Here is a 22,270-nt window from a genome sequence, read left to right on the forward strand (position 1 = left end):
ATCCTTTTTTTTTTTTAAGTTTTTTAAAATTATTTTTTAGTGTTTATTTATTCTGGAGAGAGACAGAGTGCAAGTGGGGCAGGGGCAGAGAGAGAGAGGGAGACACAGAATCCAAAGCAGGCACCAGGCTCTGAGCTGTCAGCACAGGGCCCGAACAGGGCTCGAACTCAAGAACCATGAGATCATGACCTGAGCCGAAGTCGGACGCTTAACTGACTGAGCCACCCAGGCGCCGCCCCCCCCCCCCCACTGTCATTCTTCGCATGTGAGATGAGTTGGCTTTATCAAAGGCAGAAAGAAAGAGGTGAATAAGGCTGACGTTGGTCTTTCCGTCTGCCAGAAATAAATGAGTGGGAATGAAGGAAATAAAGATCTCAATTTTGGAAAGCGTTCTGTTTCATAAATAGTCCTGAAGCTCAAGTTCACAGTGTCAGCCCCCAAACCAGCAGTTTTTCAGTTTTCATTGGGAACAAAACTCTTCCAAAGATTCTGACTTCCCAAGATTTCTTTAGCTTCTTGCACTGCCTTTATCCATATTTATTCACATGAATTGGTTTGTAAAAGTGAGCACATAAATTGAGTCAAGGAGGTGATCATCCCGAACACTGATCATTGAAGTCAGTCAGATAACCTCCCGGTAACTCCTAGCCAACAACTGATTAATAAATAGGCAAAAGAGTTTGTGTTTCAAGCGGCATGGGGATAAAAACAGCCTCACGTGAGCAGACTGTTTTCAAAACTCTTTAGAGCTGAATGAACTGCATGACAGGCAGGTCAATGTACTCGTACCTAAATATGCTTCCTAAAAAGAGTTAAATAGGGGCGCCTGGGTGGCTCAGTCGGTTAAGCGTCCGACTTCAGCCCGGGTCACGATCTCGCGGTCCGTGAGTTCGAGCCCCGCGTCGGGCTCTGGGCTGATGGCTCAGAGCCTGGAGCCTGCTTCCGATTCTGTGTCTCCCTCTCTCTCTGCCCCTCCCCCGTTCATGCTCTGTCTCTCTCTGTCTCAAAAATAAATAAACGTTAAAAAAAAATTTTTTTTTTAAATTTAAAAAAAAAGTTAAATAAAAAATTAGATATTAGTACAAGTTCTTATTTCATGCACACTAACATCAATATCCACTGGTTATGGTCCTAAACCATCAGCAAATTGGCAAAGTGTGCAAAAAAAAACTCCGGTCTCAAACCACTGAGGTATTTACTAGTGACTCTTCATTCAATAGCACTACAGAGCTTATCAAAAGGGCATCTTTGGGGGCACCTGGGTGGCTCAGTCGGTTAAGCGTCCGACTTCGGCTCAGGTCATGATCTCGCGGTCCCTGAGTTCGAGCCCCGCGTCAGGCTCTGTGCTGACAGCCTGGAGCCTGTTTCGGATTCTGTGTCTCCCTCTCTCTCTGCCCCTCCCCCACTCACTCTCTGTCTCTGTCTCTCTCCACCCCCCCCCCCAAATTGAATAAAACATTTAAAAAAATTTTATGGGTGTGTGGGTGGCTCAGTCGGTTAAGCCTCAAGCCTCCGACTTTGGTCCAGGTCATGATCTCATGATTTGTGGGTTTGAGCCCCATATCAGGCTCTGTGCTGACAGCTCGGAGCCTAGAGCCTGCTTCACATTCTGTGTCTCCCTCTCTCTCTGCCCCTCCCCTGCTCGTGCTCTGTCTCTCTCTCTCAAAAATAAATACAGATTTAAAAAAAATTTTTAAGATTTAAATAAAAGGGCATTTTTGGGCTGGGTTGGAAAGTCCTTGAAGGTAGACAATTTGTCTCATTCCTCTTTACGTACCTTGAGATTCTCGCACTAGTTAGCAACTCCTAAGTACGTACTGAAGGAGGCAGAAGACCCACATTGAATCCAAACTCTTCTACTAACTTCATGTGGTACCCCTGCAACAGTGGGTCTCAGATTTCTTGTCCATAAAATAACAAGTTTGAACTGCACGGACTTTCAAAAATCCATCCCGCTCTTATAGTATAAAATGGCATGAATGAAAGAGCCAATGATCAAATGACTTTCACAGCTGTTCTCTACAATTTTTCACTTCACCACTGAGATGTCTTTCTTGAGAACGTTTCGGTTTTAGTTGGCATGTAATTTCAGTTTTCATTACACATTTACAGCATCAGTACATAGGACTGTTGTGTTGCTTTAACAAACTGTTTCAGATTGTTCAAAATTATAATTTTGGCCAATTCTCCAAGAACTTTCCACTCAGAGATGTCATATTTGAAATGCAAAGGCCAAAAGAGAGCTGGCATGGCCCAAAGTTTGCCGTAAGAGAAGAAAAAATATTCTTTTTCTTCCGATGTCCTCTGCCTTTAATGCATCTCCCTAAGCCACAAAAGTCCTGAATGAGGTGGTACTTTTCCCATAAGGGCCTTGGTTAAAGGCCTTACCTCCAGAGCCTTACCTCGCCAGCACATTGCTGCCAACGAGCGTTATAGATAACTTCCCTTCATCATTTAGCTGATGCAGATTAATTTCATCTCGGAATATGTGGAACGATTCAGAGATGTTCAGCTCTTCTAAAATAAACCTCGTCTCAGTGAAGTAATTGAATTCAGTTCTTGGTATGTTCAGCACTGGCAAACAGAGAACTCCAGGTGGACTGACCTACCGAGAAGAAAGTTGGCTGAATCACTGACAACAGCGAGAAGAGACAAAGCACAACTCCGTGTTTTACACGCCCGAGGGTAATTGTAAAGCGAACAAAAGTCTTTTGGCCTCACTAACCCGGATGACATTCAAAATCGATTCTTCCCGAACCCAATTAGTAGAGCAGTATCTACAGGCAAATGGCCCCTAATATTTTGTAAACACTTGTTACTCTCCATGAAACCTCTCGTGCCTTATTTTAAATATCTTATGTCTCATTTCAACATCTCCACGATTAAAAATATGTATATGCGCACACACACGCACACACACACACACACACACACACACACACACATTCTCCTTTTCAGGGGAAACAAATTCATAGGTCTTTATGGAATTAGCAGAAAATCAGAATGATTACTGCAGGGGGGCGCCTGGGTGGCTCAGTCGGTTAAGCGGCCGACTTCGGCTCAGGTCATGATCTCGCGGTTCGTGAGTTCAAGCCCCGCGTCGGGCTCTGTGCTGACCGCTCAGAGCCTGGAGCCTGTTTCAGATTCTGTGTCTCCCTCTCTCTGACCCTCCCCTGTTCATGCTCTGTCTCTCTCTGTCTCAAAAATAAATAAACGTTAAAAAAAAAATTTTAAAAAAAAAAAAAAAGAATGATTACTGCAGGGCGGATGAGGACTGTGTGATACAGAAAGGCATGTACGTCCCATGTACATGGGATGCCTGCCATTGAGCTCCAGCCAATGGTTTACATGCAAAAATTTCAGGTGTTTTCAGGATAAGAATCTTTCAATTACTCAAGAAAAGCTGGAAATCTAGATCTGAGGCTGTTATCTACGATGTTTGTTACAATTAATTTTTCTAAATTAAAAACACTATGGAGGTTAACAAAAACTCATTTATGAGCCAGAGTTGGCCTACACACTACCAGATTGAGATCTCTGTTCATTTCTTATATTAGAAAAAAAAATCACATATTAACAAACTTGTTATTAAAAAATTGTTGGGTGGGGGTGCCTGGTTGGCTCAGTCGGTCAACCACCCAACTCTTGATTTCGGCTCAGGTCATGATCTCGCGGTTCGTGGGTTTGAGCCCCATGTCAGGCTCTATGCTGACAGCACGGAGTCTGCTTGGGATTCTCTGTCTTCCTCTCTCTCTGCCCCTCCCCTACCTGTGCTCAAGTGCATGCGCTCTCTCTCTCCAAATAAATAAATAAAGTTAAAAAAATGTTTTAAAAAATTGTGGTAAGAAGGGGAAACAGGAGACGGTAGGAGTTGGAGAATTTCAGATTCACATACTTTTCTATAGGAATTTTTTAAAAATAAAGGTTCTTTGAAAAATTACTATGACTGCACAGCAATAAACCCCAAATATCCCTGAGAGAAGGTGGGGTTTGGTAACACTGAATTTTTGCATAAAGTAAATGGCCTTTGTTTTCACATCATCACCAGCTCTGTCAAAGCATAGTGCTTATTACACAATTTTAATATCTTTGTCATCTATCTCCTTTCCTGGCATTAACAAGGCAGCGATTTTTGTCTTTTTTGTTCAGTCATGTTTCCTAGTGCATAAAACAATCTGGCACATAGTAGGCATTTAATACTTGTTTGTTGAGTGAAATAAATGAATCACCCATTGCTATAGTATATAAAGCACAAAGCCATTCCAACGAAGTGCTTTTTCTTTTAACTGTCAGGCTAATCCTGAATCACAGTTGGGCAATAATCATTAGAAATTTATGTATAGCCAAATCAAAACCACACTGAGATACCACCTCACACCAGTCAGAGTGGCTAAAATGAACAAATCAGGAGACTATAGATGCTGGCGAGGATGTGGAGAAACGGGAACCCCCTTGCACTGTTGGTGGGAATGCAAACTGGTGCAGCCGCTCTGGGAAACAGTGTGGAGGTTCCTCAGAAAATTAAAAATAGATCTACCCTATGACCCAGCAATAGCACTGCTAGGAATTTACCTAAGGGATACAGGAGTGCTGATGCATAGGGGCACTTGTACCCCAATGTTTATAGCAGCACTTACAACAATAGCCAAATTATGGAAAGAGCCTAAATGTCCATCAACTGATGAATGGATAAAGAAATTGTGGTTTATACACACAATGGAATACTACGTGGCAATGAGAAAGAATGAAATAATGGCCTTTTGTAGCAACGTGGATGGAACTGGAGAGTGTGATGCTAAGTGAAAGAAGTCATACAGAGAAAGACAGATACCATATGTTTTCACTCTTATGTGGATCCTGAGAAAGTTAACAGAAGACCATGGGGGAGGGGAAGGAAAAAAAAAGTTAGAGAGGGAGAGAGCCAAACCGTAAGAGACTCTTAAAAACTGAGAATAAACTGAGAGTTGATGGGGGTGGGAGGGAGAGGAGGGTGGGTGATGGGCATTGAGGAGGGCACCTGTTGAGATGAGCACTGGGTGTGGTATGGAGACCAATTTGACAAAAAATTTCATATTAAAAAAAAAAGAAATTTATGTATAGAAATTTACTTTTCCTAATTAGTTGACTGAGTTATCTCTAACTCCTGATACTGAAACTTGAGTCAAGCACATGTGGCCTGAGCCTATCCTGGCAGGATCTTTTTGGAGGCTAGGACCAGAAGAAGGTTTCTAGCCCCCCAACCTCTGCTGGGTGCCTTGGAGAATGCCATTTTTCTTTCTGAAGCTCAGTCTAACCCATCTGTAGAACGGGGCTTACCTACCAGAAGGAAAAGTATTTAAATAGAGTCATACATGGGAAGCTGCAAAGCTCTGCATTTATTCCGAGTTTATACTCTCAGAGGAAGTAGCCACGTTCTCAGAAGAAAATTCAAATGGAGATGCAGACCTTTGGTAGGGGGCAGGGCCAGTAAACTAAGAGGAAGGCACAGAAATATAACAAATTCCAGTATGTGACCCTCCAGTTACTCCATATTTGTCCCCATGCTGAGCCTTAGAAGGAGAAAAGAGGCCATACATCTCTTTACCCATTTTATCTATCACAACCACTTTCTCACTCCTTTGGTTGCGTGTTATATTCATTCAAGACATTGGAGTTGGTGGGGGTGGTGGTGTTATATAATTTCCTTAAGAGTCCACACCACTATCTTTCTAAAGACCAGTCTTGTTCAGTCAACTCTATGTTCTCGAGATAAGCGACATTTGTTTTCTAGGAGTCAAAAAGTCCAGTTAATAGGATTAAGTATTTAACATGCATTTCTTCACATAGGCATGTTTATCTCCTTATACCGATTAATCTCCCTTGTAAAGTTCAACAAAGTTTAATATTTTTTAATGTTTGTTTTTTTTTTTTTTTTGAGAGAGAAGGGGGGAGACAGAGCATGAACAGGGGAGGGGCAGAGAGAGAGGGAGACACAGAATCCGAAGCAGGCTCCAGGCTCTGAGGTGTCAGCACAGAGCCCGATGTGGGGCCCGAACTCACGAACTGTGAGATCATGACCTGAGCTGAAGTCGGACGCTTAACCGACTGAGCCACCCAGGCGCCCCACGTTCAACAAATTTTAAGATAAATTTGATACAAAGTCCATATGCAGAGATCAGAATATTTTACCTGGCTCTCTTGTCAGCTGCTGCCCTAAGCCATTCTTGCCGCCCACAGCTCACTCTAGAAGACTAGGTTTCATGTGAATTTAAATCACCCGAGATCAGCTATGCATACTCTCAGAGCCAAGAATCCAAACAAAATTGGAATAAAACAAATCAGACTCTGGAAAATTAAAAATTCTGTGAAATTGGAAACCGCACCAAGATACTCATAATGTACTTTTTTAGGCTTTGAGGTGACGCATTATCACGGGCTGATGAATTTTATGAAATGGCAATTTTAAAACAATTTGTTAATAGGTCTTTTCCACCTCTGTAGGGAGGTTATAGACTTTGCACAGAATACAAAGACTCTCACTCAAGGGAGATCATCACTAACTGAGAATGACCTTGCTGTACAAAGTCAGGGCTAACGGGCAAGAACAGAATATAGATGCGACATGTAACACCTCTGTTACTGAAAATTCCAGCCAATAGGTTCCGAATTGCATGTAATGTTCACACAGGTTATTCTGCACTTACTTCTCTATTCCCAAGGGCAAGACTAACCAACAAGCTGTGATAAAGGAAAACAAGAAATTCTGACCCTTACTTTTGTTAGTTCTCTGAATTCCCATGAAAGTAAACAACTATCATCTATTTTTAAAAATTTGGAAACTGTGACCTTATTGAAATGTCTTATGAGGGAGTCGATAAGAAACAACTAGACCCTACCTAACGCACTGTAGGTGACCAGTAAGTATTTGTTGTTTAATGAATCATAATACATTATTCTCGGCAACAATAAACCAGAACGTGAAAATGGAAGTGAATAGGTTCCTCGTTTTTCCCGAAAATGTTTGCCCTTGGAAGTTATATCATAATTCACATATAAAAAGCACAGTCTTCTTTCCCCTCACCTTGTCTAGAAAGTAAGCGTACGTGAAGGCGGAAATGAGAGAATCCAACTCACACGATTTATGTCCAATAACCACATGGACCTTCTCCAAGCGTTTGCTTCGATTCTGAAACACATAGCAAACAAAACATCACAATTTGACGTGCAACAGATCGATACAAAAAGGACAGTTTTCCATCTTTTTTTCAAAGGTAGGCCTTGGCTATAGTCACGCACAATTGCAACAATTCCTAAGTTTATGATGAAGTTTTACAGGAGGACATAAGATTGCACAACACGGTTTCAAATTCGGAAATGCTCAAATTGTAGCGCACGGTTCAGGAACAGAAAATTGTGAGCTCACCACCTCAGGAGCCTCCCCAGGTGACCTCTGCCTCTGGCCTCCACGCGTGAAGGGCAGGGAGAGACCAAAGGAAGAGGCGGGACCACTTCAAGTTTGGCAGGCGGTAGTTTAATAAACAAGGAGACTTATTTCCAAGGCTTGTCTTGGGCACCTGCAAGATGGGTAGATCTTCACGTCCACCTGCCAGAATTTTAAAAATTTTATAGAGGCCGTAACTGGGCTCAGTCATGTGTGGTCTCAACACCACATTACTCTCTCAAGGCTGCATCCTTGGAGCAGCTCCCATGGTGGGAACGGTGGGCAGAACATACATTCCAAGGACAGGGGAGAGGGTGAGGAGCCTCCAACAGCCCAGGTGTAGCTCAGGGGTCAGCCAACAGTCACGTCCTCTAGATGACCTCTTCCAACAGAAGTGTGGTTTCATTAACATTATCACAGCCTGGGGCACATGGGTGGCTCAGTCGGTTAAGCATCCAACTTCAGCTCAGGTTATGATCTTACAGTTCGTGGGTTCGAGCTCCGCATCAGGCTCTGTGCTGACAGCTCAGAGCCTGGAGCCTGCTTCGGATTCTGTGTCTCCCTCTCTCTCTGCCCCTCCCCCCATTCATGCTCGCTCTCTCTCTCTCTCTCTCTCTCTCAAAAATAAACATTAAAAAAATGTAAAAAAACATTATCACAGTCTAACTTGATATGAATTGTATCTCTGAGTCATAATTTTTTAGTAAAAGATTTTAGTCCAAAGGGAAGTTCCATAGTATAGCGGCCCCCCGTTTATCCGCAAAGGATACATTCCAGGAGCCCCAGTGGATGCCCAGAACTGCTGATAATACTGAACCCTATATATACTCTGTTTTTTCTTGTACGTACATACCTATGAATAAAGTTTATAAATTAGGCCTCGTAAGAGATTAACAACAACAATAATAAAATAGAACAATTACAGCACTATACTGTAATAAAAGTTGTGTGAATGTGGCCTCTCTCAGAATATCTTCATGTACTGTACTCACCCTTCTTGTGATGGTGTGAGATGATAAAATGCCTACGTGGTGAGAGGAAGGAGGTGAATGACGTAGGCACGTGACATAGGCCGCTCTTGACCTTCTGACCACGTGTCAGAGGATCATCTGCTTTTGGCCTGCAGTTGACCGCAGGTAATAGAAATCATGGGACATGAAACCAAGGATAAGGGAGGAGTAGCGTGTTCTATGTCATTTCCTTGTATAAGATGTTCTTAATTTGAGAGACAGTGACATTTTTCATATGTTCTTGGCACGCAATACACAATTCGGTAGTAATTTATTTTCTCAGGCCGCATTTTGGGTGTCAAGAAATGTTCTCTCTACAGTACATCCCATAACTTAGCAAATGAAAGTGTAACACTTTTCCTCCCCCCGGGAAAGGAATATGGTTAGTAATATTGCTTTAACAATACAAATCAGTTGCGATTAAAAAATGTATACAGTCTCGTCTCTGGAAGAGAAGGCATATTGTTTTCTTTCCTGGTTTAACGTAATAGTTACTTGAAACTCCTTTATAGAAGGCTGACCTCCTTGTGAAATACTGGGTTGGAAATGCCAAAGAAATGACTGCTTCTAGAAAATGCTACAACAAAACTGTTCAATAATGATAACTGTAATCAAAATGAACGTCTTTATAGTATGCCAGAGGTGACACATATGTCTGCTTCCCCCACTTTTCACCCTTTGTTTTAACTTCTCTCCTGAGGACTGACTAGAAAGCCAACTCAAGCGCAGTACTGCTCAAAATGGCTAGATAAAAAATTACACTGCTCACGACGATTCCCAGAAAGAGACTTATTCTTTTTTCTACAAAACAAAGAGAAGGCATTATTTGGTAACCTACTAGGTACTTTACAAATGAATCTATGCAATTGTAATTGGTGACACGGGCCTACTGATGTCAGAGTCAGAAACAAGTTTGTAAACAACCAGCTTGTGGCCCGAGAAACATAATAAACTAAAAATCTCAAAGGAAGTTTTAAAGAGTCTGTCAATACAGAGAATAATAGCGGTATCGATATTGCAGACGAGTCATCTAATATGTAATATTGCTGAATTAAAATAAACCTGTATTTTTTCAAAGATACTGAGATGATGATATTTAATAAAACAACATGACTTGAAAATACAATATAAACTCTCTGATTATAATCACAACACCCCGCCCCACCAGCACCACCAACTTTAACCCCCCTTCCGTCGTCTCTCAGCTTCCTTCCCCTAACTTCATAAATTACAAGCTGGCTCACTTGTACCCTTGGGGGATTCTAGTCTAGGCCCAGTTCTCATCTAAAAGCCGGACTGCTTCTCCCGTGCAAGACTGTCAGATGTTCTAGAGGTACCTACAGAAATTTAGGCAAATGGAATTATACTCCATTACAACACAAACAAATGCATTAGGAAATCATATTACCGTAGACAGCCGTTCTTCCGAGAAACTCGAAGGTCTAAGTAGACATTACCTCATTTCTCCTCTCAGATCTTGTAAGGCAGACAGTAAGACGATTAACAATACTTTTTATAGGTCAGTGGAGTCCGTGATGGGGCCAGGATCATTCCCAAACCCCATGGCCCAGTACACGGAGCCCTCTGCTCTGCCCTGCACCAACCACCCCACACTGCCATAATGACTTCATCTACAAAATGAGTGAACATGCATTCTAAATATGCATTCTAAATATAGCAAGGTTCAGACATTTATAGCACCACACCAAATGACCCCAAAGCTGACCTACCTGCTTTCTTGTCTAGGTTCGGTAATTCCTAGGTACAGCTCTTTGTTCAACACTCAACTTGCATGCCAGACATGGAGGAACCAAGAAGATTTGTGTGTCAGTTTATTTCTAAGACCGAGCCAATTACTACTTAAAAAGAAAAAACTGAAAGAAACTAAATAAGATTGTGAACCCAAAGCATGTTGGACCAATTCTCACAACTCAGGACTCTTTGAAGATTATTATTTATTCGTTCTTGTCCGTTTAAAGGGGAAAAAAAGTACACGTCATCTTACAGGTCAGACCATAGAAGGTCCCGGGACAGAATCTTGAGGGTTCTTTTCGATGCCACGTGCCTCTCTTTTCATGCTCTCCTGTTTCTCGTCTGACCTGCCTTCTTCTCTCACACTAACCTCCTTCATACTCAGGGCCTCTTTGAGTGCCATTTGCTTATGTCTGCTATCTGCGGTCAATGCCCCAGGTCCCAGCTTCCAACACTATCCTCCCCCCGACCCCACCCACCTCCATCAAAGTGTGCCAACCTGGAGCCCATGCTATCAGGGACCAATCTGCTTCTCCACAAGCAACTCCATTCTTCCACTTAAAAAAAATTTTTTTAACGTTTATTTATTTTTGAGAAGAGAGAGACAGAGCATGAGCAGGGGAGGAGAGAGAAAGAGGGAGACATGGAATCTGAAACAGGTTCCAGGCTCCGAGCTGTCAGCACAGAGCCCGACGTGGGGCTCGAACTCACGGGCCGCGAGATCGTGACCTGAGCCGAAGTCGGACGCTTAACCGACCGAGCCGCCCAGGCGCCCCCCCCCCCCATTCTTTCATTTTAAAGAGACTTTCTAGGGATTATGCCATAGTCCAAAAAGATGACCAGAAATTTCGAGTTGGCTGAAAATGTTGGAGCAGACAAACGCAACGTCACAATCGAGGTAACTTTGGTGCCTGCCGATGAGCCTTAGGAGTGAGAGGCTCAACCTCAAAAAATCTCAGATGTTCCTAAGTGCATGAATCCTATCAAAAACCACTAAGATTAATTGAAGTGTAGCAAAAATTAGAGATTGGAGCAACCATGTTCAGAAAGACTTCTGCCTGCTTAGAGGAATAAAACATAAGATTAGTTATGTGAACTCAATCAGAAGGTGAGCTCAAGAAACATGTAGGATTTGGCTGCTCAAATTGGGGGTCAAGAACCAGAGAAAACAGGCTCCACTTTCAAGCTTCCCCGCACAAATGACCTTGGCAGTGTGAACAGAGCAAGCATAGGGGTCCAGTCCCGGCAGAAAAGACTGGGGATTGATTTCAGGCGTCCGAGGACGGTAACAGGGCTCCTTATGAGGCTTATTCTGGTCTATTCTGTGACAAAGGCCCCATCTACAGGGGCAGCAGGTTCAGGGAACTGACTTGATCACAGTGATACTCTCTGTACACGTACCTCTCAGAGCAGGTCTGTGGACCTTTGCCTATTTCACATCTCTGCATATTCATAGACTCACAGATGTCCGATCTTAACATCTACGTCCCTTGATGCAGTTCGAATTAGCATCTGCATTATTTACAAGCAGATAAATTATGCCCAAGTAAAAGTGATAATTTTATCAATTAAATTAATTACTGTCATTCAAGTAATAAACATCTATTTGTGCGATACAGCAGTAAACCAAACAGACGACAATCCCAGCTCTCACGGCATTTGCATTAGCTGCAAGGAGATATGATGAACCAGATAATTAGATAATAATTTGAGGAAGAGGGTACACTGAGATGAGGCTCATTTGAAAAGGTGACATTTGAGAAAGACCTGAAGCCAAGAAGTGGGACCTAAGGATATCTTAGGCCAGGAGAATAGCAAGGGCAAAGGCCCTGAGGTGAGAGGATATCCAACGTGTTCAACAAATATTTACTGCCTAGTGCATACATTTTCTGAAGGTGACTTTGTAAACTCCTAGCCAGGAGTGAATAGATCTGGCAAGTAAATACCCACTCCCTAGTATTGACACAAGTTCACCAAGCATTAAAGAATCTCAGGAGACAAAAGATTCATCGCTAAGGCCTATACCCAATATGGCCCAACACAGAATGGAATCCTGATTATGCGTAGAAATAGATACTATATTGCTTTGTCATCTACACTTCCAAATAGATGGGCAAGATCTTTCCTTCATCAACATATAAAAGAAAATATATTGAACGTGCCAGTATTTGAGATCACAATTTTGATATGCTTTCAAAGCGTAATCCTATACAACACTAAAATGAGCCTTCTTAATGAGGTTTACTTATCTCTTTTTCAAAGCCAGCAAAATGCCTAAGCATTAAGACTCAACTGACCATTAAAGGGAATTGCACTTGTCAGGCAAAAAAGCACTTTTCCAACACACCCACAGAAAACAGAATCAATCAGAAAGAAGGCTTCTAGAGCCCTGATGGAAGTCTAGTCCCTCCATTAGTTTGGGGTTTTTTTTATAGACATATTATTTATTGCCTAATTGGCTAACATACAGGGTATACAGTGTGCTCTTGGATTTGGGGATAGATTCCCGTGGTTCATCGCTTACATACAACACCCAGTGCTCATCCCAATAAGTGCCCTCCTCAATGCCCGTCACCCATTTTCCCCTCTCCCCCCGCCACCTCCCTGCCATCAACCCTCAGTTTGTTCTCTGTATTTAAGAGTCTCTTAAATACAGAGGCACCCCGGTGCCCCTCCAACCCACTTTTCTTAAAAAGCCTATGAAAATGTTTTCAAAAATAATTAACTGAAATGCATTGTGTTTTCCCTCTCTCCACCCCCCTCCCATCAACCCTCAGTTTGTTCTCTGTATTTAAGAGTCTCTCATCCTCCATTAGTTTTCTAAGAGCCATATCCGCTGAGAAACGAAGCTGCTCCCACTGATGACCGGACACATTTAAAGTCCCATTATTAACATTTAGTCAACAAGCCTTGCAACACAGTTATGATTTCTCAGACCCATCCTCCTCGACCCACTTTTCTTAAAAATCCTATGCAAATGTTTTCAAAAAATAATTAACTGAAATGCATTGTGTTTTGAAAACATTGTAGACAAAACCCACAGAAGTTGGGAGAGCATCTTTCCTATCACACGGAAGCAACAAACATTTCTAAGGCCCTCATCCTTAACCAACAAATGAAAAAGCAAGACGACAAGAAGTTCTCGATTTATCGAGAGTTATCTCCAAAGAAACCCAGGCAAAGAAAACAGTTGGCAGTTGAGCTGGTGTTTCCTTAATTCCTTCTAATTCCACTTCAATGAGGGGTCACCCTGCCTGGAGGCTGCCTGTGGGTGGTCCAGAAAAGGGCCCTGGTTCCTCCCTAGGAGACTCCACATGCCTGTGGCTGCCATGATTCTAAGTGAGAGGACTCAGAGGGTGAGTGGAAGAAAGACTGACATGCTGCTCGTCACCCCAAAGGTCCCCAACTCCACATAAGTCACAATCATCAGGAGAGCCAGGTAGGAGGGGATACAAAAGGGACCACGGCCAAGTGAGCAACAAAGACACAGAGTAACCTGGTCCTCCAAAGGCCCCAGATCAGCTCTGCCAGAGATAGACAAGTCCCGTCCCTTGTTCAGTTGGTAAACAAATGAGATGCTTTTGCTACTGGCCCTGGGTTTAAGATAACGTCTATAACTCCTCACCTTCTGAATGTCTCATAATCTTATCATTACCCGGATAAAGTTTGCAAGTCAAAGGGAGAGGATGCTGGAGGGAATAAAGGACTTGGCATCCACTAGCCGTCCAAAAACAAAAACAAAAATGCTTATCACTCTGTGCATGTCCCTAGATCACCGGGATTTTTCCTGCTGATTGAAACCTTTGTATTTTATTTTCTACTTTGCTTATGTTTCTGGTTAAGAAAAAAAAAAAAAATACATGAAATTATAAAAAGGCAGACACAATGAAAATTAATAAACCAAAGATAACTACTGTTGAAAGTTCAATAGTTATTGATTATTCACATTTTTAACTTGTATATATATTAACACATGTACTTGACAAAAGTAAGGTACATTCTATTCCCACTCTATATTAGATGCTTCCTTTTGAATCCACTTAGTATGCTATGGACCTTGCTCAAAGATCAAAACTGTAGATCTTTATTCTGTTTAGCTCAAGGATTGCAACTGTATGAGCACATATGTGTGTATAAAATTTCTGGAATCAGCATAAGTGCCTTTTAAAAAAGAATCTCCCTGATATCGGCAAACAGGATACTCTATTCCACTGGCTATCTACTCTAGTTTCCTTCTTTTTTTTTTTTTTTTTTTTGTAAATTTTTTTTTCAACGTTTTTTATTTATTTTTGGGACAGAGAGAGACAGAGCATGAACGGGGGAGGGGCAGAGAGAGAGGGAGACACAGAATCGGAAACAGGCTCCAGGCTTCGAGCCATCAGCCCAGAGCCTGACGCGGGGCTCGAACTCACGGACCGCGAGATCGTGACCTGGCTGAAGTCGGACGCTTAACCGACTGCGCCACCCAGGCGCCCCAACTCTAGTTTCATTCTAATGGCTATAATTAATTTCTTCCAAGAGTTGTACCTCAGGTCATGTCTCAAAGCAAAAACATTTACCAGAATCTGCAAATTCGAGACACAGACATTTTATATTCAATTTTCTCATAAGTGTCCTAATTTACTTGGTGACGTACCAGATGAATATAAACCAAGGGATTAGGAAGACGCAAAAAGCTTTCAATGAGAAGACTCAAATTATTTTGAGGTAATTTGTCTCACTTACTGATAAAACTGAAACCTAATCAATTCAGATAAGTATATATTGCCTATAACCTCTCCGAGCCTCACTGTTTTCCCAACAGACCCCAATCATTTTTCCCCCTCAGGATTCTCTTTGCTAAGCTGGAGAAGACTCTCTCTTAATATCTCTCATTTGGGGAAAAATAGGGGCTGGGAGTCACGCTGAGCAGATTCAGCTATAAATAGCTCAGATCCTATGCACCTGCACCTCCTGCTATATGGTCAAATGCAGAGGCCATTGTAGATAGGCAGTGGGAGACCCAGAAGCTAAACCCAAGCATTGCCTGAGGCCCTTCTTTCTTGGGTGGGCCATGTGGGTCCCCGGTTCCCCTTGGGGTCAGGCTCCTTTTCCTGGGGCTTTGGACACGTTCTCAACTGAATCCATTCTTCCTCAAGCTGTTTGTTGCCCGCCTTGAACATAGAATGTTCTCAAAAGGAGCGACCTCATATATATGGTTCATATACTTCTTCTGGGTCATAATAGTAATGGGAGACAGAATTGCTATTTACTTACAGCATTTCATTTTTTTATATTTTCATTCAAGATTCTCTTTCTGACAATGTCCTCCAGGGACACTTTTGGGGGCGGCCCCATTATTTTTCTTCCACGCTTCAACCATACAAGGTCAAGGATGATCCACCCCCCCCCACCCCCGCCCCAACACGCAAGTTCTTACCTTTCCCGAAGAGCCCCTATAGCAATTACTCTACACAGACTGTCTACAGGTTATTATTTTCCAGCCATTTTACTTTGGGGAGAAATGTGTCCAAACATTTACTACCAACTGGATGGGACAGCTCTTCCATTTCCCATTTCGGTGCCGCTTCCTTCTAGTTGAAACAGATGTCTTGTGCCAGAGGTTTGCCCTCCGTGCTTTTACACGTCTCTGAATCACTCAGCCTGCCCCTTTCCAGACTCAAGAGCTGTAGTCATTTTTGCCTCGCCTCATATGAGCAGCATCCAGGTCTATGACCCTTCCCTTTGCCTCCTTTGACCTTCCGCTCTCTGTGCCCCACTGGTGGGCTTAGACCTCACTGTAGACTGAATTGTGGATCCCCCAAATTCCCATTTCCAAGCCTGAACCCTCAATGTGATGGTACTTGGGGATGGAGCTTTTGGGAAACAATTAGGTTTAAATGAAGTCATGAGAGTGGGGCCCTCCAGATGAGAGCTCTCATTCTCTCCCAGCTCTCCCTCTCACTTTCTGTCTCTCTCTGTGCCTCTCTGTCTCTCTGCCTCTGTCTCTCTCTCTCTCTCTCTCTCTCTCTCTCTCTCCATCTCTCTCTCTCTTGAGATGATCAGGAGAAGAAGGCCCTCACAAGAACTCAACCATGCTGGCACCCTGATCTTGGACTTCCAGCCTCCCGAGCTGTAAGAAATAAATTTCTGTTGTTTAAGGCACCCGGTCTGTGTTATTTTGTTATGGCAGCCCAAGCAGACTCGGACAGACCTCCAGGTTGGAGTCATTCCAAAATTCAAAACCACCAAGCAGATACCTGAACTTTAGGGAAAGCTTCGACGAGCTTCTTTTACAAAATGGTTGCTGTCAAAGCACTATCAGAGTTTTAAAGACCAAATGAAAAAGAACACCCCTGGAGTGCCTGCGTGGCTCAGTTGATTAAATGTCCGACTCTTGATTTCAGCTCAGGTCAGGATATCATGGTTCGTGGGATCAAGCCCTACATCGGGCTCCACACTGACAGCACAGAGTCTGCTTGGGAATCTCTCTCTCCTTCTCTCTCTGCCCCTCCCCCATGCACACACACACACACTCTCTCTCTCTCTCTCTCTCTCTCAAAATAAACTTAAAAAATATGTATTTTTTAAAGTGTAAAAAAAAAGAAAAAGAAAAAGAACACCCCTGCTACACATGTATAGAAACTACACCCATGTCACCAAAGGTTAACTTATTCTGTCAAATTTACAGTTAATTCATACTCTCATAGTAATATTAATTACTGTATAAAATATTTTTTTAATGTTTATGTATTTTTGAGAGACAAAGACACAGAGGTGAGCAGGCGAGAGGCAGAGAAAGGGGGAGACCCAGAATCTGAAGCAGGCTCCAGGCTCGGAGCTGTCAGCACAGAGCCCAATGGGGGGCTCTAAGTCACAAACCATGAGATCATGACCTGAGCCGAAGTCAGATGCTTAATTGACTGAGCCGCCCAGGCTCCCCGAAAATATACTCTTTATAAAACATTTGGAAAATATAGAGACACAAAGAAATAAACCCTTAAGACCCAAAGTAATCACTATGAACATTTAGCGAACCCCTTCCAACCTTTCTCTATATTTTTATGAGTGCTCTCTTCTGTAGTACTGTGATCATATTACACATAATATTTTGCACACTCCTTTTTTTAAGTGTTAGTTTTGAGAAAGAGAGAGAGAGTGAGCAGGAGAGAGGCAAACAGAGTGGGAGACAGAGGGTCCAAAGCTGTCAGCACAAAGCTCAACTCTGGGCTCGAACTCACGAACCATGAGACCATGACATGAACCGAAGTTGGACATGTAACCCACTTAGCCACCCGGTGCCCCTAGCCTCTCTTTTTCTTTTTTTTAACAACATTTAGGTTATTCTTCTAAAATTCTGAAATATAAATGTTGTGATGACCAGGGAGAATACGTGTTTGCTTTTGTAACACCAGTTGCCAACCTATTGCTTTTGCATACAGTGGTGCTCAATAACTACAGAAAAAAATAAATGAATGAATGAATGATGGCATTTAGTGGATAGACTATTCTTTAATAAGGATAATTATATTTAGTCAATCCCCTACTGTTGCAGAATTAAGTTATTTTAATTTTTTATAATATAAATAAGAATGCAGGGAATATTTGTAAGCTATTTTTGTGCTCATCCTGTTATTTCTTCAGGATAAACTCCTGAATTTGACACTTCTGGGTCAACGAATATAAGTGTGTGTGTGTGTGTGTGTGTGTGTGTGTGTGTGTGTGTGTGTGTGTTTTCACTATTGAAAGAGAGAGAGAGAGAGAGCGCGTGCGTGCACATACACACACTCACCAGCAGGGGAGGAGCAACGAGAGAGAGGGAGACAGAATCTGAAGCAGGCTCTAAGCTGCCAGCGCAGAGTCAAACGCCGGGATTGAACCCACAAACCGTGAGATCATGACCTGAGCCAAAGTTGGACGCTCAACGGATGAGCCACCCAGGCGCCCACGAATGTTAAGTGTTTTAATGCTTACCAGAAGGGTTGTAGAAATTTATATAGACACACCTGATTTTTAAACCTGCAACTCTGTATCTAAGCATGTAAAGTTAATTTGCACTTATTAAGATTTTGAGTGTTTCATATCAATTGTTTTATATGGACACTAAACATTATTGTCTTCATATGAACTTTACCTCTGCATATCTTTGAGGATGTTTATCCTACTCTCATTGACAAACAAACTATTAAAATATTATTAACATATTCAACTCTGGCAGCATCCATAAGATATTATTTTGTCCTGTGGTTCGGGGCATCTACAGGGCAATAAATTGCATTAAGGATGCAATAAGCATGCATTATTTAATGTGGCATCATCATTTCAAGCACTAAAGAGCAATGATTCGGTACCATATTTTCCTCAAAAAAAGGAAAATGTGTTTTCTGAAAATGTTGTAATAACACAGGTCAGACCCTGTCTTGGTCTCTTAGCTCTTAGCTGGAGTGCATTTACTCTTCTGTTTTGTAATAAGCCTCAGGTAAAAATGCTAATGCAACTTAAATTTGAATCTAAAGTGTTGAATGTGTCAAGAGTTAGTGTATTTAAAAGCAGTGAAATTTTGGTAGGAAAAAGGCACCAAAGAAAACAATACGACTAAGAAAGTAGATCCTGAAAGTTCTCATCCCAGGAAACACATTTACAAATATTGAAAGTAACAATGTTACATGTCAATTATATCTCAATAATATATATAACATATAACTCAGCTAGCTCAATTTTGTATTTAAAAAGGAATAATAAATGATACATAATAGAGCAGGAGATATTTGCATAATATTTTTAAATTCTTGGCATTAAAAGGGCAGTATTTCTTTTTTGTTTGTTTGTTTTTTTTGTTTTTGTTTTTGTTTTTTAATATATGAAATTTACTGTCAAATTGGTTTCCATACAACACCCAGTGCTCATCCCAAAAGGTGCCCTCCTCAATACCCATCACCCACCCTGCCCTCCCTCCCACCCCCCATCAACCCTCAGTTTGGTCTCAGTTTTTAACAGTCTCTTATGCTTTGGCTCTCTCCCACTCTAACCTCTTTTTTTTTTTTTTTTTTTCCTTCCCCTCCCCCATGGGTTTCTGTTACGTTTCTCAGGATCCACATAAGAGTGAAACCATATGGTATCTGTCTTTCTCTGTATGGCTTATTTCACTTAGCATAACACTCTCCAGTTCCATCCATGTTGCTACAAAAGGCCATATTTCATTTTTTCTCATTGCCACGTAGTATTCCATTGTGTATATAAACCACAATTTCTTTATCCATTCATCAGTTGATGGACATTTAGGCTCTTTCCATAATTTGGCTATTGTTGAGAGTGCTGCTATAAACATTGGGGTACAAGTGCCCCTATGCATCAGTACTCCTGTATCCCTTGGATAAATTCCTAGCAGTGCTATTGCTGGGTCATAGGGTAGGTCTATTTTTAATTTTCTGAGGAACCTCCACACCGCTTTCCAGAGCGGCTGCACCAGTTTGCATTCCCACCAACAGTGCAAGAGGGTTCCTGTTTCTCCACATCCTCTCCAGCATCTATAGTCCCCTGATTTCTTCATTTTGGCCACTCTGACTGGCGTGAGGTGGTATCTGAGTGTGGTTTTGATTTGTATTTCCCTGATAAGGAGCGACGTTGAACATCTTTTCATGTGCCTGTTGGCCATCCGGATGTCTTCTTTAGAGAAGTGTCTATTCATGTTTTCTGCCCATTTCTTCACTGGGTTATTTGTTTTTCGGGTGTGGAGTTTGATGAGCTCTTTATAGATTTTGGATACTAGCCCTTTGTCCGATGTGTCATTTGCAAATATCTTTTCCCATTCCGTTGGTTGCCTTTTAGTTTTGTTGGTTGTTTCCTTTGCTGTGCAGAAGCTTTTTATCTTCATAAGGTCCCAGTAATTCACTTTTGCTTTTAATTCCCTTGAAAAGGGCAGTATTTCTAACCATACAAAGAGTTCCCACACATTGATTTAGAAAAAAGACAAACTGATGGAATAATCAGTAAAAGATATAAATGGACAATTTTTAAAAAATGTGTATTTATTTTTGAGAGAGAGAGAGAGAGCACGAGCACAAGCAGGGGAGGGGCAGAGAGAGAAGGAAAGAGAATCTCAAGCAGGCTCCACGCTGTCAGCACAGAGCCTAATGCGGGGCTTGAACTCACAAACTGTGAGATCATGACCTGAGCGGAAATCAAAAGTCAGACACGTAATGGACTGAGTCACCAGGGCGCCACTAGAGGGCAATTAACTGAAGAAGAAGAACATACGAAAAGAAAGTCAATCTCATCAGTAGTCATGAAAATGGAAATCAGACCCACAAGAAAATGGCATTTTTTGATTATCAGATTGGCAAAAAATTAAGAGTGTTAACATCCATGGTCAGTTAGACCGTAGGCAGTAGTAAGGAATACTACAACCAATGAGGGAAAAATTTGACAGTATCTATTAAAAAGCAGAGTGTTCAAACTTTCTTTTCAAATGTTTATTTATTTTGAGATATATATATATATATGTATATATATATAGGGAGAGAGAGAGAGAGAGAGACAGAATCCCAAGCAGGCTCTGTGCTGACCTGGGACTTAATTCCATGAACCAAGAGATCATGACCTGAGCCAAAATCAAGAGCCAGACACCCAAATGACTGAGCCACCCAGGTTCCCCCAGAATGTTCAAACTTTTTGACCCAACTATTTATTCCTTTTCTAGGAATCTATTCTATAAAAACAAAATCACCCATAAATATGGGTATTTTAAATCCCTTATTAGTATTTAAAATCCATTGCTAAATATGGCTATTTAATAAAACCCCAAAGAATGTTTGCTGAAACAATATTTGTAATGGAGAAAAAGGAAACAAAGCGAGAAGCAACCTCAATGTATAACAATCAAGGAATCGTTGGAGAGATTACGGAATATCCATAAAATAGAATCTAAGCAGCTGCCGCCAAACAAATGAGTTAGAGCAGTACCTAATGACCTAGAAAGACGCATTCTAATATTCTTCCCGTGTCATCACATGGCTGCTTCTTCCTGCCTGGATCCCGCCTCTCAGAAGAAAAGCGGGCTGTGGTTTCCACTCAGGTGACATTGCCGTCCCGCTGACTGCGCTAGTAAAGATCGCTTACTAGGACATTGCTGTCATGTAAATTTCTGAGCCCCACCCCTGATATTTAGATTCATAGGTTTGCACAGAGTCTAAGAATGCTGTGACTCAGGTCTGAAAGAAGACTCGTGATTAGCTCCCACGGGCCATCGAGTCTCTGTCAACTACAGAATGTACCTGCATTTGGTTCCCGAAAGGGATTGCTCGAGTTGCTCCAAATCAAGTACAATTTCAGACAGAATCGCTGGTCTTACGTTATTAAGATTTACTTAAGTTTCAAGGTAGGAGAGGCGTTAGGATTCACCCAGCTGAAACCCATCAACGGCTTCCAAAGTGAGGCAGTAGACCTCCGAGCAAGGCAAGAAACCACAAAAATCCCTATTTATCTCATCCTTTTAAACTTTGATTTTTTTTTAATATGTTTCACCCTGTGCCTTACATGGAAGTAGAGGAATACATGAGTAGAAGCAGAAGTAAATACATGTTTTGAGAGAATGTCCTCGAAAAGCTTGTATTGATGCCATCGTAGAACAACAACAAAATGTTAGGGGCCATTTTTCACGGACGGGACAACTAAGAACTGAAAGATAAACAGCAGAAGTGAGTAATAATGGCATGTCCCAGCTGAAGGCTACCGTGCCACCTCTTTGGCCCAATGTTCCGCCTCCTCTGTGAAGCATGGAGAGACAAACATCAACCACACAAATGAAACTGAACCGTCACTCAATTCATTGGTTAGTGTGTGCACGCTTCACTTCCTGTTCACTCATGCATGTAGGGTCAGCTATTCAATATCAGAGACCCAGTTTCGCCAGACTGATGGTTCCTGGAGAGCCCTGGACACATCTTGGACTTCACCTCCTCCAGAGCTCCTAACGCAGTGCTCTGAACACACCAGATGCCCCAAACATGCTTGTTAGTGAAAATGACCATATTGGAGGGAACAGTTGGACAGAGGATTGTTTTCCATTTTTACATCATTTGTTACATTCTTATGAAATAACGGAACTAAG

General features: G+C 42.0%; 1 protein-coding gene across 4 annotated transcripts in view; it reads right to left on the reverse strand.

The window, feature by feature from the left end:
* PRUNE2 (prune homolog 2 with BCH domain) overlaps window positions 1-22,270 on the reverse strand; it is a 278,459-nt gene that overhangs the window by 203,375 nt on the left and 52,814 nt on the right. For 3 of the 4 annotated variants that reach the window (XM_015535442.2, XM_042963394.1, XM_042963392.1), the window contains exons 2-3: window positions 7,061-7,165; window positions 2,403-2,605 (exon numbers count right to left, since the gene is read on the reverse strand). In XM_015535442.2, the coding sequence (XP_015390928.2) occupies window positions 2,403-2,605; window positions 7,061-7,165 (308 nt within the window). The remainder of the gene's footprint in view (window positions 1-2,402; window positions 2,606-7,060; window positions 7,166-22,270) is intronic. The other variant, XM_042963395.1, reaches the window with a different exon arrangement.

Source organism: Panthera tigris, chromosome D4, assembly GCF_018350195.1.
Source record: "Panthera tigris isolate Pti1 chromosome D4, P.tigris_Pti1_mat1.1, whole genome shotgun sequence".
NCBI lineage: Eukaryota > Metazoa > Chordata > Mammalia > Carnivora > Felidae > Panthera > Panthera tigris.